This window comes from Oncorhynchus masou, chromosome 21 (genome assembly GCF_036934945.1).
Source record: "Oncorhynchus masou masou isolate Uvic2021 chromosome 21, UVic_Omas_1.1, whole genome shotgun sequence".
In the NCBI taxonomy this organism is placed as follows: Eukaryota; Metazoa; Chordata; class Actinopteri; order Salmoniformes; family Salmonidae; genus Oncorhynchus; species Oncorhynchus masou.
Window position 1 is genome coordinate 22,740,382 of NC_088232.1, and position 15,734 is coordinate 22,756,115.

The following is a 15,734-nucleotide window of genomic DNA, read 5'->3' on the forward strand; positions in this document are numbered from 1 at the left end:
GGTGTGCGGGATAATCAGCCGCCTGATGACCTAGAGGCCGGAGAGGGAGTAGACCTGACAGACAGACAGATTATTGTGTTCTTTATACGGCGAGGTCTGAACAGCAGGGAGTCAGCTGGAACTCTGAGAACCTCAGACTTGAACAAAAACACTGAGGCAAAGCATGTGCACAATAAAACAAGGTTGGTTGAGTCCTGCTCTTCACTGTGTGTCTCTTCAACTAGAGCTTGTGAGGGTCTGCTGATCTACGGTGTGTTACAATGAAAGAAAGATCATGTTTTTTAATGTTTCTTTCCAATCATCTTCTTCGCGTGCACATAGCAGCAATTATGGACACCCAGGACACACATACTGTACCTGTAGATATAGAACTGTGTACCCACATTGCTACATTCAGGGAAACCAGCTCACAACCTCAGCAGTTCTGATGAATTTATTCCGGAATCAGAATTCTGGGAAAACAACATCTGCTTTTGGTTTGTTCCGTTGGTTCCAGAACGTCCCATAGATGTTTGGCAGCCGGATAAGCTTTGATCTCCGGCGCAGTTTCATGTTACTGACCCAAAAACGCATGACTAAACAGGTAGTGACATGGTGTATTATACAACACAGACAGACATAGCTGTGACCTGGGTACGGATGACCTGGTGAGTATTGGGGCATAAATTATCCCAGTCGGCCATTCTTTCACTGAGGCGTGGGGATTACATGGTCACACGAGATATATGGCTTCCTGAAAGAGGGACAAGGGATTCAATGTGGGCATCCCAAATTACACCCTATTCCCTATATAGCGCACTACTTTTGACCAGAGCCGGAGCACTATATAGGGAATAGGGTGCCGTTTGGGACGCAGGCAATGACTCCTCTAGATCTCATGGGATCTTAAAGGATCCCATACAACCCGGAATGAGCAACATGACCAACAAACACTCTAAAGGCTTCATACTCATTTGAGATCTGTGCTCATACCTTTTGTGTGGAAATAATACTTTGATGTCAACAGGAGATTTGAATGAAAATGTCAGTTATGTTCATGGTTCTTAAATAAAGATTCAGCCCGTAGACCCCAACTCCTGCACCAGTCAAAAGGCAGGGGAGATAAGCCAAGCTAACAGTTACCAGATCCTCAGCCTCTATAATAGTCATCTGTTTTAATGGCATGTTAGAAAAGAGCTTGTCTGGAGATGCTCTTTCTAACCCCTCTAAGTGTGCCCTAACCCCTCGTAAATAGGGATGAAGTGGTCGGCGGGCTGGAGACCTGGACCTCTCTCTCTACCGCTGCTGGGGAATCCAGGAGATCCCATACACAGGGCTGACCGGGCGGGGCAACTCGGCACAGGGCAACTCGACTCTCTCTCTCTCCCTCTCTCTCTCTCTAGCCATGGGAAGTGGGGGCTGAAACAAAATCTGTAAGTTGAAATAGGACCCAAACTCCAATACGACCCCAAATGGGATGGCAGATTGAGCACCATCCATCCCTCGGTTGGCTGGCTGGGAGGTCTGAATGTTCTCATTCCTAGCCACCTTTTTTCTGGAATGTTCTCCTGTTTGAAATGTTCATGCCTCCGACGAGGAGGAGTAGTAAGGATCGGAGGAACAATGTGCAGCGTGGTACGTGTTCATGCTTTTTATTAAAACAAGCAAACATAAACAACAAAACAAACAAACAAACAAAACAATAAACGACACGTGAAATAACCAACCGAAACAGTTCCGTGTGGAACACACAGACACATAAAATAAACACCCACCAAACACAAGTGGGAAAAGGCTACCTAAGTATGATTCTCAATCAGAGACAACTAACGACACCTGCCTCTGATTGAGAACCATACCAGGCCAAACGCAAAAACACAACATAGAAAATGGAACATAGACAACCCACCCAACTCACGCCCTGACCATACTAACACAAAGACATAACAAAGGAACTAAGGTCAGAATGTGACAATGCCTATAACTGAGGATTCATTCCACAATGACTTACAAGAAATTGGACTGTCGTAAAACAATAACAGACACACCTTGGGCCTGCAGTGTGCACATAAACACAAACACACACACATCAAAGAGGGCCGCTGCTTTTATAGCATTCCTTACACTAGGCTGGCTGGGTGGATAGTGCGACAGATTTGAAAAGCTTTTAATTTTATTGCTGGGTCTGGATGTGTATTGACTTTCCCGCTAAGCCTAATCGCTGTGGGTTTTCGAGTTATTTACGGTGCTAAGTGCTAAGTGCTAAGTGCTAAGTGCTAAGTGCTAAGTGCTAAGTGCTAAGGTGGGCAAAGTGAGTCCTGAGAAAAACACCCTCAAATTCAAAAAATCTATAATTCTGTTCAAAACCAGTAATGACATGTACAGAAATAAACATGTGTTAGATCAATCCACACATACTGTATGTAAGTTCTGCACATACACACACACACACACACACACACAAACACACACACACACACAAACACACACTATTTTGAGTCTGCCATGTTAATCAGTGTGACCATGTTCACCATGTTCTTATAGAGGATCACAATTCAACATCATGATGATTATCATTTGGCTGGACAACAAAATCTGATTTAGGATAAATACTTCTACTGTAGATGAGGCCCATAAATAGACATCCATCCACATATGTTTCATAGAAATCCCCAAATGGTTTCTTCTAAACGATTGACAGGATTAACATATGCCATGTTTCACAAGAAAACATACATTAGAACTACAGTATTTACTGTTGATAGTTCAAGCCAGGCCTTGGTCAAACACATTATGTACGAGAAAGGATTTGAGGTGCCATGGATTAAACCCTCTCCTTCTCCATCCTAGCCAGCCAGAGAGAGACAGTCACCACTCAGGCCTGAGTTACATCCAAGCCCCTCTCAGTCAGGCCTTTTGTTCTCTCTATCTCTCTGCCTCTCTATCTCTGCCTCTCTATCTCTGCCTCTCTATCTCTGCCTCTCTCTCTGCCTCTCTCCCTCCCTCTCGATCTCTCTCCAATTCAGCAGCGTCCAGGCTGTGGGAACCAAAGTAAGGGTGGGGGGACAAGGGGAGGGGCACTGAGTGCAACACCAGAGAAAGGGGGTTCAGGGTTTGGACGGAGAGTGAGAACAAGTGCAACAGGAGGAGTGAGGAAAAGTAAAAGAGAAAGAGAGGGGGTGAGAGAGCGGGAGTGAGAGCCTGACAGGGAGTGAGAAGAAGCGCAACAGGGGAAGAGCGAGAGGAGAGAGAGAGAATAAATGACAGTAAATAAGTGAGTGAGCGAGTGAAAGAAAGAGCCATTGATCAAAGTTTGGGGGTGGTGGGGTGGTGGTGGAGGAGGAGGAGGAGGGCAGCTGGGAAGCAGGATACAGAAGCTGAACACAACAGAGACGGCTGAACAAAGACCCCCACAGCCCCATCCACAGAACTACACACACAGCGCCACACATAGCCCCCGATCCCGGCTCTACACTACCTGATCAAACACTGTCATCATCCAGGGAGTGAGCCAAGGCCCGAGACAGGGTAAAACCAAACACACACAGAGCCGTACCACAGAGCGCACAGCTTTGCACCTCAAACTACTTCGACTGTCTAATCACCTCAAAGCAGTGTGAAGTACACAGTTATTCAGTTATCCATTAGTTGGACCGCACCCCTTCCTGACGGGCATTCTTCTTAAGTTTATTATTCCCGATTATAATTACGAAATTATTAAAACAACTTGTAAAGAACCTCAAATAAGTGTGTATATTCCATATAGCATCAATGGAACAACAAAAAAGTGTATGAAGTGAAATTCCCATACTGTTGAGGCAACAAAAAAGAGCAAGATCTGCTTTAGTTCTCGAGATGATTGATCTCTGTCAAGGGAGGAGCTGGTTTTTACATATTGTGTATATTTATTCATTCTGAACACATTTCTGTTTGTTGGAAATGTCAATTCTTGCTATTTGTTTGGGCAGAAAACTTACTTTTATACCCGCTAGCTGGACAGGAAAACACAACTTGTGTACTATCTCTGCTGATCACGTCTGCCAATCACGTTATCCGTATCTAAGGTAGTGAATAGCTGGAGACAGCTCGAGAGAGAGAGAGAGAGAGAGAGAGAGAGAGAGAGAGAGAGAGAGAGAGAGAGAGAGAGAGAGAGAGAGAGATCTCCGTCTGCCAATCACATTATCCGTATCTAAGGTGGTAGATAGCTGGAGACAGCTCGAGAGAGAGGGAGAGAGAGAGAGAGAGAGAGAGAGATCTCCGTCTGCCAATCACATTATCCGTATCTAAGGTAGTAGACAGCTGGAGACAGCTCGAGAGAGAGAGAGAGAGAGAGAGAGAGAGAGAGAGAGAGAGAGAGAGAGAGAGAGAGAGAGAGAGAGAGAGAGATCTCCGTCTGCCAATCACATTATCCGTATCTAAGGTGGTAGATAGCTGGAGACAGCTCGAGAGAGAGGGAGAGAGAGAGAGAGAGAGAGAGAGATCTCCGTCTGCCAATCACATTATCCGTATCTAAGGTAGTAGACAGCTGGAGACAGCTCGAGAGAGAGAGAGAGAGAGAGAGAGAGAGAGAGAGAGAGAGAGAGAGAGAGAGAGAGAGAGAGAGAGAGAGAGAGAGAGAGAGAGAGAGAGAGAGATCTCCGTCTGCCAATCACATTATCCGTATCTAAGGTAGTAGATAGCTGGAGACAGCTCGAGAGAGAGAGAGAGATCTCTGTCTGCCAATCACATTATCCGTATCTAAGGTAGTAGACAGCTGGGGACAGCTCGAGAGAGAGAGAGAGAGAGATCTCCGTCTGCCAATCACATTATCCGTATCTAAGGTAGTAGACAGCTGGAGACAGCTCGAGAGAGAGAGATCTCTGTCTGCCAATCACATTATCCGTATCTAAGGTAGTAGATAGCTGGAGACAGCTCGAGAGAGAGAGATCTCTGTCTGCCAATCACATTATCCGTATCTAAGGTAGTAGACAGCTGGAGACAGCTCGAGAGAGAGAGAGAGAGAGATCTCCGTCTGACAATCTGCTATTAGGTCAAGTATTATTTATTTTTTTGTCATCTAACTATTTAGTTATATTAACATGATACCATCAATGCAAGCTGTAAAACGACTCCCAACGCAGCAACCATAGTAGTGTAGCTAGCTTCTAGTTATCTAGCTAGTGTTACTAGCTAGCAGGAACAGATAGCTTTATCGTTAGCTAGCATGTCTTTCCAGGACGAGGAGCGTTTTTAGATAGCAGTTTATTCAAAGTCATAATTTAAAACTACAAAAATCTATAGGACAGGTAGTGTATAGCTAATATAGTCATCAAGGTAGGTGTCACGCCCTGACCTTAGAGAGCTTTTTATGTCTCTATTTCGGTTTGGTGAGGGTGTGATTTGGGTGCGCATTCTATGTTCCTTTTTCTATGTTTTGTATTTCTTTGTTTTGGCCGGGTATGGTTCTCAATCAGGTGACTATCGTTGCCTCTGATTGGGAACCATACTTAGGTAGCATTTCCCTCCGATGTTTTGTGAGTAGTTATTTTCTGTTTAGTGTTTTCTGCACCTGACAGGACTGTTTCGGTTTTGTTTATTCTCTTTTTTATTTTGTTATAGTGTTCAGTTTCAATAAAAAGTCATGAACAGTTCCCCCCCGCCGGGCTTTGGTCCGATTCCTCCTCTTCAGACGACGACACCCGTTACAGTAGGACCCACTCATTTCATTCATGCTGACGAAATGCCACATAATCCAGCTCACAAACTCCATTATTGTGCTGTGAGGATTTATTGTATTCATTATTGTCTCTCACTTTTGTCTCACATGATCTAGTCGGCTCTCCTGTGTCCTGCTCCCAGAGATCAACCAAGTGCTATTCACCAAGCATGGGCTGATTCATTCACCTGTGAGGAGGACCATCCTACTGCAGTTTGAACTAGCCCTGCCGTCACTATTCAGACATTAAGACCGCATTTTGCCTGTTTTCTTTGTGGGTTTTGTCTGACACAGTCTCGTGCATTTTAGAGTTGAAGAACTCCAACTACATACAGGTATACACATGCTTGTTTGAGCATGTTGAAGACTAAATTCAATGTAGAATCAGTTTAACAGGTGGCAAACAGATGTATTGACTCTTGTAACATGCAGTGGTGATAATTACATTGTCCCCATCAGGAGCCCAGGCGTTTGCCATACATGGTGGAGTTCTCATCTCTGGACCACACAAGCTTTAGATTGCATTCTGCTAAGGCATTTGTTTCTCTCTACATCGGTCAGCTACATTGGTGACCAGGGTGGGATCCTTTTGATACGCCTATGGGGCCTGGGCACACAAATGCTCCTAGACAGAATACTGAAGCATTCGTTGATGATAGTTGTATAGTTGTAGGCCCGGGCTTTTGGCATCGATGGTAGAGCTCTCATTTCTGGACTGTAACATTTTAAGCTTGTGCCCTCCACGGCACTTGAAATACATTGATTGGTAGGTTACACTAGATTTAGATACTTCAAATACTGCCTGAGACACCTTTGCTATCTGTTTCCATACACATCAAATGGCGAAACACTATTTGTGATGGTGTTCTTTGTTCGAATGTATTTGCATGAAACATACATTATGGAAAACATGCCAGTGTTAGCTAGTGTTGATTTTTCAGTGTGACATTTCTAGTGTTGATTCGGGTGTTAAATTAACTCTGTAAGTGTTACATTAACATGGATTGGTGCAAAAGAACCCCAGTGTTGGTGTTAATAACCAGTGTTAAACCTAAACCATGCCCATCACTATTTCCCTACATACTCTATTTCAGGTTGATTTGTTTTTTTGTTTTTGTTTAATATCTCTGTTTTTACATGTACATTGATTGATTAATTCATCTTATGCTACTCACATATAAAAACAGATTTTTCTAAACAAATTAAATGTGTTACTTGGACTTATTGCACCCGTTCCTGAAATAGTTGTTCCAATTTAGATGGTTTTGGTAAACTCCTATTGTAGACTTCCCCGTCAGGCAGTCATTCTGAATACAAATTGTGAGTGAATAAACATTTTAAATGTTGGCTAGCCAACTCTGGCTCGATCCCAATACGAATTACACATCACTTTTTAAGACAGCATAATGTGACTTGCAGATAAAACTAGGATCTCAAAATAAGGCCCTATCAAATAATTGTATTGTGTTGAATAATTACATTTGAATGAAAGCAATTTGTTTAGTATCTCACTTGGAAAAGGCCAAAGGACAAAAAAAAGACTACAACCATATATCTGTCACTAACAACTACAGTCAAGGGTGGTAACTCTACAATTCACCACAAAGGCAGAGCACTCTGGGAAACACAAAACTTAGGCTTTACACTAAGCGACGTGTTCATTTAACACTGAGAAGTGTGGATCTGTATAGACACAGGACCATAGTTCAATTTTATGAAAATGAATCATTTAAACCATCTAAATATGCATACTCACATTCACTGAATATTTAGTATTTGAAACCCAAACATTCATTTACCAACTGCTTGTTCTATAACCGTACAGGCTCTTTATCATTCTCCATACCTTTATATTCCAATGCATCCAACATTATACATGCCCACCATGATATTGAGAAGCTGCTATTTGAGATCTCATCTGGTATTGGCTAATATGCATACGTCTCTTGTCGCTTTTAAACCTCCATTCTAGCATACATGACACACAGCTTTTTATCGACGTGCTTTTTTGGGGTGTTCTATGCCAAATTATATGATCAAATGTTTCTTTAAGCCTGCAGCTAGCTACTTGTAATGAGACAATCATGCCAAAACATGATTCAAAATGTAATTCACTGACAGAGCGATGGCTCATGAAACACTAGCTTCATGAGTAGGCACAATGACATTTACAGTATTAGCTGGCTGGCTAGGCTAGTCAACTGTAAACAGCAAACTGTAACACATTAAAATGGAGTTGGACCCCCCCCCCTTTTGCTGCTACAACAGCCTCCACTCTTCTGGGAAGGCTTTCCACTAGATGTTGGAACATTGCTGCGGGGACTTGCTTCCATTTACAAGAGCATTAGTGAGGTCTGGCACTGATGTTAGGCGATTAGGCCTGGCTTGCAGTCAGCGTTTCAATCATCCCAAAGGTGTTCGAAGGGGTTGTGGTCAGGGCTCTGAGTAGGCCAGTCTAGTTCTTCCTCGCCTATTTCTGTAATGACCTCACTTTGTGCACGGGGGCATTGTCATGCTGAAACAGGAAAGGTCCTTGGAAGCACAGAATCGTCTAGAATGTCATTGTATGCTGTAGCGTTAATATTTCCCTTCACTGGAACAAAGGAGCCTAGCCCAAAACATGAAAAACAGCCCCAGACCATGATTCCTCCTCCACCAAACTTTACAGTTGGCACTATACATTGGGGCAGATAGCGTTCTCCTGGCATCCGCCAAAACCAGATTTGTCCTTTGGACTGCCAGATCATGAAGCGTGATTCATCACTCCAGAGAACGCATTTCCACTGCTCCAGAGTCCAATGGCGGCAAGCTTTACACCACTCCAGCCGACACTTGGCAATTGTGCTGACATTGTTTCCAGCGGCCGTTTGGAACTTTGTAGGGAGTGTTGCAACCGAGGACAGCTCATTTCTATGCGGTACCCACTTTAGCACTCGGAGGTCCCGTTCTCTGAGCTTGTATGGCCTACCACTGCGCGGCTGAGCCGTTGTTGCTCCTAGACGTTTCCACTTCATAATAACAGCACTTACAGTTGACTGGGGCAGCTCTAGCAGTGTAGAAATTTGACAAACTGACTTGTTGGAAAGGTGGCATCCTATGACGGTGCCACATTGAAATTCACTGAACTCTTCAGTAAGGTCATTCTACTACCAATTTTTGTCTTTGGAGATTGCATGGTTGTGTGCTCGATTTTATACACCTGTCAGCAATGGGTGTGGCTGAAATAGCCGTAGCCACTAATTTGAAGGGGTGTCCACATACTTTGTATATATAATCTTATTTCAGTCTTTGGGAGAAAGCATTATTTCATCTTAACACACTGACAGCAGATCAGAGGCTATTTTTACATCTTAGAAGCAGGCCATTGGCTGCCTTCATCACAAGGGGTATCTACAAGAGTTCTGATTGGTTCCAAGTTTATTCAGTTTGAAAATTTGCCTGAGCAGACAGTGTTGAAATATACATTTTCTGAGAAAAGGTGCATGAATTAAAGGTGCAACAAATTTGACAGTAAACATAAGAATATTTCCTTGTCATATACAAAAAGACGTACTCCTCCCTCGACCGATCAGCTTCACTGTTTTCGGCATCTGCCCAGAGACCTTTATTTAACTAGGTAAGTCAGTTAATTAAGAACACATTCTTATTTACAATGACAGCCTAGGAACAGTGGGTTTTTAACTGCCTTTTTCAGCAGCAGAACGACAGACTTGTACCTTGCCAGCTCAGGGATTCAAACTAGCAACCTTTCGTTTACTGGCCCAAAGCTCTAACCACGAGGCTGCCTGCCACACCTATATGATGAACTCACACATAGGCACTCACACAAACACAAACGGCGTGCCAGATAAGTGGGATGTACAGTATATCACAGACACATACACAACTAGAAGAGGACCGGCTGCCACTTTAAGATGACACACGTAGCTGTGAGAAAGCGTCCGTGGCCCGGGCCTTTTCCTCTGATGCAGCAGTGGAATTAATCTTGGGAATTTACAGTCAGGACTATTCTCAACAAGTGGGCTCTCTCATCTTACATATATCCCCACGCACACACACGAGAGGCTTTAACTGCAACTGAAACGGCCTCCCACATGGTCCAGGCTAGTAAATAAAAGCAGCGGGTAAAACTGACAGCGACACAGTAGCACCTCCCTCCCCTCAGCCTCAGCGGCTGATTTAATAGACCAGAGAGCACAGGGAACCAATAAACAGGCTATAACTCCTTGATTGACAGCCATAGGCAATCCCACAAGGACCTCTGCATCACAGAGAGAGAATGCTGGAGGTGAGGCTTCAGTCTTGGTCGGGATAGAAGGTCAACAGCATGTGAGTGAGAAGGACTGGCTGACTCTTGACCAGCAGAGAAAGAGAAGATAATTAGGTTATTACAAGTTATGATATGGTTTATTAACATCTAACCATGTAATAACGCAATAATAACTAGGTAAATAGCTTAGTTGAACATTAAATGTTAATTAATGTCTATATATGTTTGACAGGTAGGACAAGCCAGTGCTGAACCATACCAAATAGGTTTTGGCTCTGTGACACTGTGACAATGAACCAATCAGAATTCACCAGCCAGCCAGGAGCTGAGCAGCTTGTGCCAACACCAGGCCACATTATTATTCACGCAACAGTGGCACTATGATCAATACAGTTTGTCCATCAAAGTATTCAATAGCAAAGGCCCCATACAGGGCTGTATGCCCACACTAACAATTGCTTTGTCACGGCGACCACCAGCCATTTCACACATTGTATGCGTCCCAAATGGCACCCTATTCTCGATGGGAACAGGTTGCCGTTTTGGACACGTTGAGCTCTGGGCAAATGTAGTGCACTGTGTAGGGAATAGGGTGCTATTTGGGACGCGCCCCATTGATTAGCCTTAACCGCATGGACAAAAGAGCCACACATAAGGGCACACTGCTTCAGTATCGTCTGTACTGTAGCTGTATTGATGTGATGCACTGTCCAGCAAACTGTCCTCACTGTAGCATATGAGTTTATCATCTGGTGAAAAGGGGGGTTTGAGGGACTCGGGACTCGGGAGTAGGACTATTGGACAGATAGGATAGAGGTAGTTTAGGACGAGGGAGTGGAAGGTGAGGGGATAGTGTTAAGTGCATATCTAAGATAAGATAAAGACTTTAGCTGGTTGATAGGAAGGATCCATTAGTAGACTGGTTCATTTCAACACTTCAGCAAAGAGCTAGATGTCTATGAAGTTAAACAGGCCTTGTCTAAAAGTTTAACACAGTTTGACTGCTATGAGGCCTGGCCTGGGTCATACTTAAAATGTCAGCAGATGGATAGTTTGCAGAGCTCAGTCAGTGGGTTCTGTATTGATTTGAACAAGGTGACTTACTGAGACGACTTAGCACCATGTCGCCCTTGCCCTGCTGCTCGCTGTGAGGAGGGCGTTAGTAAGAGTGCGTCCCAAGTGGCACCTTATTCTCCATATAGTGCATTACATTTGATCAGAGCCGTATGGATCCTGGTCAAAAGTAGTGCACTATAAAGGGAATAGGGTGCAGTTTGGGACACACACTCAGTTAAATAATCCTCATTAGGTCTGCCGTGCAGCACAGAGTTGAGGTAATTAGAGACGCCATCTGTCCAGGACAAGGACCGTTTACCGTCAACACTGTCACCATCAACACTGTCAACATGACGGTGGCCATCTTAGTCTCGAGGAACCAAACACCATGGCTGTGTCCCTGATGGATACGTTTGTGACACCATCTGTGACTCCTCTCAGTAACACCATCACGTGACCCCTTAACCACAAAAGTCAATTGACAAAAACAATCAACAAAGTCCACATGGATACACTATGAAGTGTAGCTTCAGTGTAACTACCTGTTTCATTATGAAACTACCTTCTTCAAATATGTATGATATATTGCAGGCATTAGTGTTTTATTGTATGTTTCCTGGTACCCACTCACTACTTAGCTAGCACGCGTGTTCAAAGTTTGTGTCTTCTGCTTATTGCCTCTCCAGTGTGTAGGGTCCTCCAGACTGAAAAAGAGAGACAGCAGTGTGTGTGCATCTGGTAACCCACAGTACAGGATAACTGCTGTGTGTGTGTGTGTGTGTGTGTGTGTGTGTGTGTGTGTGTGTGTGTGTGTGTGTGTGTGTGTGTGTGTGTGTGTGTGTGTGTGTGTGTGTGTGTTTCTTCGCTTCCTCAATGTAAACATGATGATGGACTGTATCCGTCTATTCTCAGTCCACTTTCAGTCTTGTCAGTCAATAATGTACTGACACCTCTAAACCAACCATGCAGCGGTTCCTGAACCTGAACCACCATCCACCTATCCATCAACATCCATCACGTTCAACACACTCTCAAACACTCTTGTGAATACTAGCTGCAACTATTAAAGTCATGCTCCAGAGCTTTTATATAATTTCAGCCAGTAGTTTTGAAAGTAGTGCTTACAAGCCAAAACGGGTCCTCGAAAATTGTGTACTACGTGATTGTGATATGTTAAGCCCTGCAATTTTTTATATATATATATATATTTTTTTTTAGTGCAATTCGGATATGTTACGAATTCCAATGAATACAATATGTAACGAATTTGTAAGTGCTTAAGATCCCGGAATTCATCTTTAACTTCTTCTAGTGAGTAAAATGATATAGGAACCTCAATAATACCCATTTTATTTCCTCTCTCTACTAATCATGACTGCCTTCCATCAAATCGTGTCAATCATTTTCCTTGAAGTACCTTCGTGGACAGGATGTGTGGAAAGGTGTGAGGATGAGGAAATTCACCGGAATTACCCAACCTCCACATACTTTCACATCCCTTATCTACCATTCATCACTAACAGCACTGTGAAATTCCTCTGGACCCGGTCAGACCAGTGTTATTACTATGTAACAGGGCATGACAGGCAGGCCTAGTTAACTTTTCAAGGAGATGTTTAAGTATAGTATACTAGCTGACAATGAACAGACAACTAAGCATCTTACACCTTTTACATTAGGTTGCACTGCACATGAGTGTCTTGTGACAGAGGACACGGGGGGGAAAATGTGGTTGTAGGTGCCTGACGAGATTAGATTGAAATGCTGAGCCCAATCAAAGGTGGGGAGGAACATTGTTTTAAAGACTTTTCAGGTTTTTGACTCACAGGCCAGAAGGTCATTCATGGCCTGGGTGTGTCCCTGGCCTGACTCCTTTCTGAAAGGACTGCTATTATCATGTCACTGGAACACTGATGTCAGACAGGTGTGAGGGAAGGGCATCAGTATAACAAGTGGGGTAGTAAAATTATATTCCCTAATCCCTATGTAGTGCACTACAAGGCTCTGGTCAAAAGTAGCCCCAGTGTATCGTTTTTGGATAGGGCTTCAATTCACACCTCCAAGTAACTTGTGTTCTAGGCTATAGGCATATTAAACTCTCATTCACTTTCTCTACTCACACACCCAGCTAGGGTAGATTCCTAATGGCTCATGTTTCATATGCAGGCTATACATTCAACAAATATATCATCTCAACCATTTATGCATGTCAGGCCTATAACAAACTAAAGATGTAGCCTGTAAAATGAAGATCCTCATCATCATCAATATTAAGGGGAACATTGGGGATCTTGTGGAACATTGTGGATCCTAGAATTCATAGGATTCTATATGTACAGTCATTATTATATGGACTCACCATTCAGTCCATTAGGAATGCGCAGGTGGATGTGTGACGCCAGCGATAGGTCGTCCATAGACCTCCGCAGGGATGCTATTTTTCCCTCGTTTGGCTTGTGTATGTGGTTGTGGTGGTGGTCAGGACTACCGGCGCTGCCGGTGCTGGAGGTACTGCTCCCGTCCCCGACGTCCCTAACGGTTCCCGTGCCCCCGTTCAGGTTGGTCAGGCTGGACTGGGAATCTATGGAGCTCCGTGACCCGGCTCCGTTCCTCTCCTCATCCAGCATCAGAATGATCTCTTTCAGTTCCAGGTTCTCCCGCATCACAGAGTCCTGGTTGGCTTCCAGATCCTTCAGCTTCTGATGGTACACCCCGACATCCTTCCACATCGATCCGGCGGTGTAGCGGCCGAAGCGTTGCCACTCTCGTGACAGCTTCTTGCCCTTCTGTCGGTCGTCGTCCAGGAAACAGCAGAGCTCCCGGAGTTCGTGGTTATCATCCTGAAGCTTCTGGTTGATCTCTTTGAGGCTGCGGATCTCGTGGAGGTGGACCTGTAGTCTCCTGTTCACATCTTTCATCATGTTCCCGTGCTCCACCATTAAGTACATTTTCTCGTTATCCGTTTTCCGTAGCCTCCTGATCAGCTCGTCTTTGCCGAGCCTGGAGAGCTCCTCTCCGGAGAGCTTGCTTAAATCATCCCGCAACGGTCCGCCTGGGGCATTTTTGGCCATGTTCCCCTCCTGATGTTGCGCTATATGGGTGAGTACGATGGTAGCTTACAGTGTCCGAATCTATAGGATGTCTAACCGAGCCTCAACGGTGACTTTGTAAAAGAAAATCAAATCCATGATAGATGAAATTATTCCAATGCGGCATGAAGGGTAAAGATTAATTCAACACTGGGCAGGAATGTGGAGCCTAATAAAAGCGCCTTGGAGCGAAGCAGGTGACCCAAATTGGCAGGCAAGCAGGCAGGCAACAGAACCGTAATCCCCTTGTAAAATTCAGCAAAATCGCAAAAAAAGCAGTTTTTCGTTTTCATCCCGGTACCTCCTCTCTGAGACGCCTTACTCGCTTTAACGCACTGGACAGACGCGGAGAGAGGCGGTCTTCTTGGACACCGGATTCACCAACCACAGACTGGGAAGGATCTCCCACAGCCTCGCTGATCGTCAACAAGCGCTGCGTAAATCCGTGATGTCAGAGGTCGCGTGTGTCCACAGCACGGGCTTGCTTTCAACCAGGCAATATTCAAAAGAAAGTTCCAGAAATGTTCCAATTAAGCAATCCCGCGGACGAGCTCGTATATAAATTCCTCATTTTCAAGTAAGCCGAAAGTGCACACTATGGATACATTATAGCATTCTCGTTAAATGTTGTCCTCCATCATGGCAGTTAGGTTGGAATCTGATGGATTAAACTCGCCCTCTCCTCTCCTCATCCTGTGGCAGCGTCGAGTTGAACGCCTCGATCACACCGAGAGTGAGACATGTTGGTACACCAGAAGGACATTCATTTCCAATGGAACGCTGCGTTTTCCTTGCAGCATTGCGTTGCATAGGCAGTTGCAGTGCGTTCTGTGTGGTGAACACATTACGCTTACCAATCAAACACACCGACAGCGTCAATGCGCAAAATAGTACGCAGCACCATCTGGATATGTGTGCAACAAAAGTTCAACATTCACCTTCTGCTACCATTTCTGTCAAGCCATCTACTCATACATTTTGAAGCATATGTTTTGTTTTACTTACTTAAAATATAAAATATATATATTTTTTGGCCTAAACTGAATATTATTATTTTTCTTTTTACCTTTAATTAACCAGGCAAGTCAGTTAAGAAAAATTCTTATTTTCAATGACAGCCTAGGAACAGTGGGTTAACTGCCTGTTCAGGGGCAGAACGACAGATTTGAACCATGTCAGGGGGTTTGAACTTGCAACCTTCCGGTTACTAGTCCAACTCTCTAACCACTAGGCTACCCTGCCACCCCAACATTCTGGCTGCCTCTCTTTTTCAAATGATTGATCTGTGGAAATTCGCCATATATCTAATCACATATAATTTTCTCAGTAAGGAGAAGTCTTTTGATTGGTACAGCTTAGTTGATGACAATAATTATTGTTGTATTTTCTCAAAAGACTCCAATTACACTCAAATTAATGATATAATATAACATTTCACTTCTTTACATCAAGTTTCCCAGTACAATTTAAGATTATTCTGTAAAAAAAAAATCTAATTCATACCTTTGAATGCTAATGTAAAATAAATACATTTTGCCAACTTTTTGTCAATTTCGTTTATTTTCATCCAAATATCAGTTTCAAATCATAACATTTTTCAATTGCCCTTCATTTTTACCATTGATGACAATGTTACATTTAACCC

At 43.8% G+C, this 15,734-nt stretch overlaps 1 protein-coding gene across 3 annotated transcripts in view; it reads right to left on the minus strand.

The window, feature by feature from the left end:
* Nucleotides 1-14,757, minus strand: part of ccdc85ca (coiled-coil domain containing 85C, a) — a 62,734-nt gene extending 47,977 nt beyond the window's left edge. For 2 of the 3 annotated variants that reach the window (XM_064927787.1, XM_064927786.1), the window contains exon 1: nt 13,360-14,757. In XM_064927787.1, coding sequence (XP_064783859.1) covers nt 13,360-14,071 — 712 coding nt within the window. In that variant the 5' untranslated portion in view covers nt 14,072-14,757. The remainder of the gene's footprint in view (nt 1-13,359) is intronic. The other variant, XM_064927788.1, reaches the window with a different exon arrangement.
* Nucleotides 14,758-15,734: the final 977 nt, after the last annotated feature.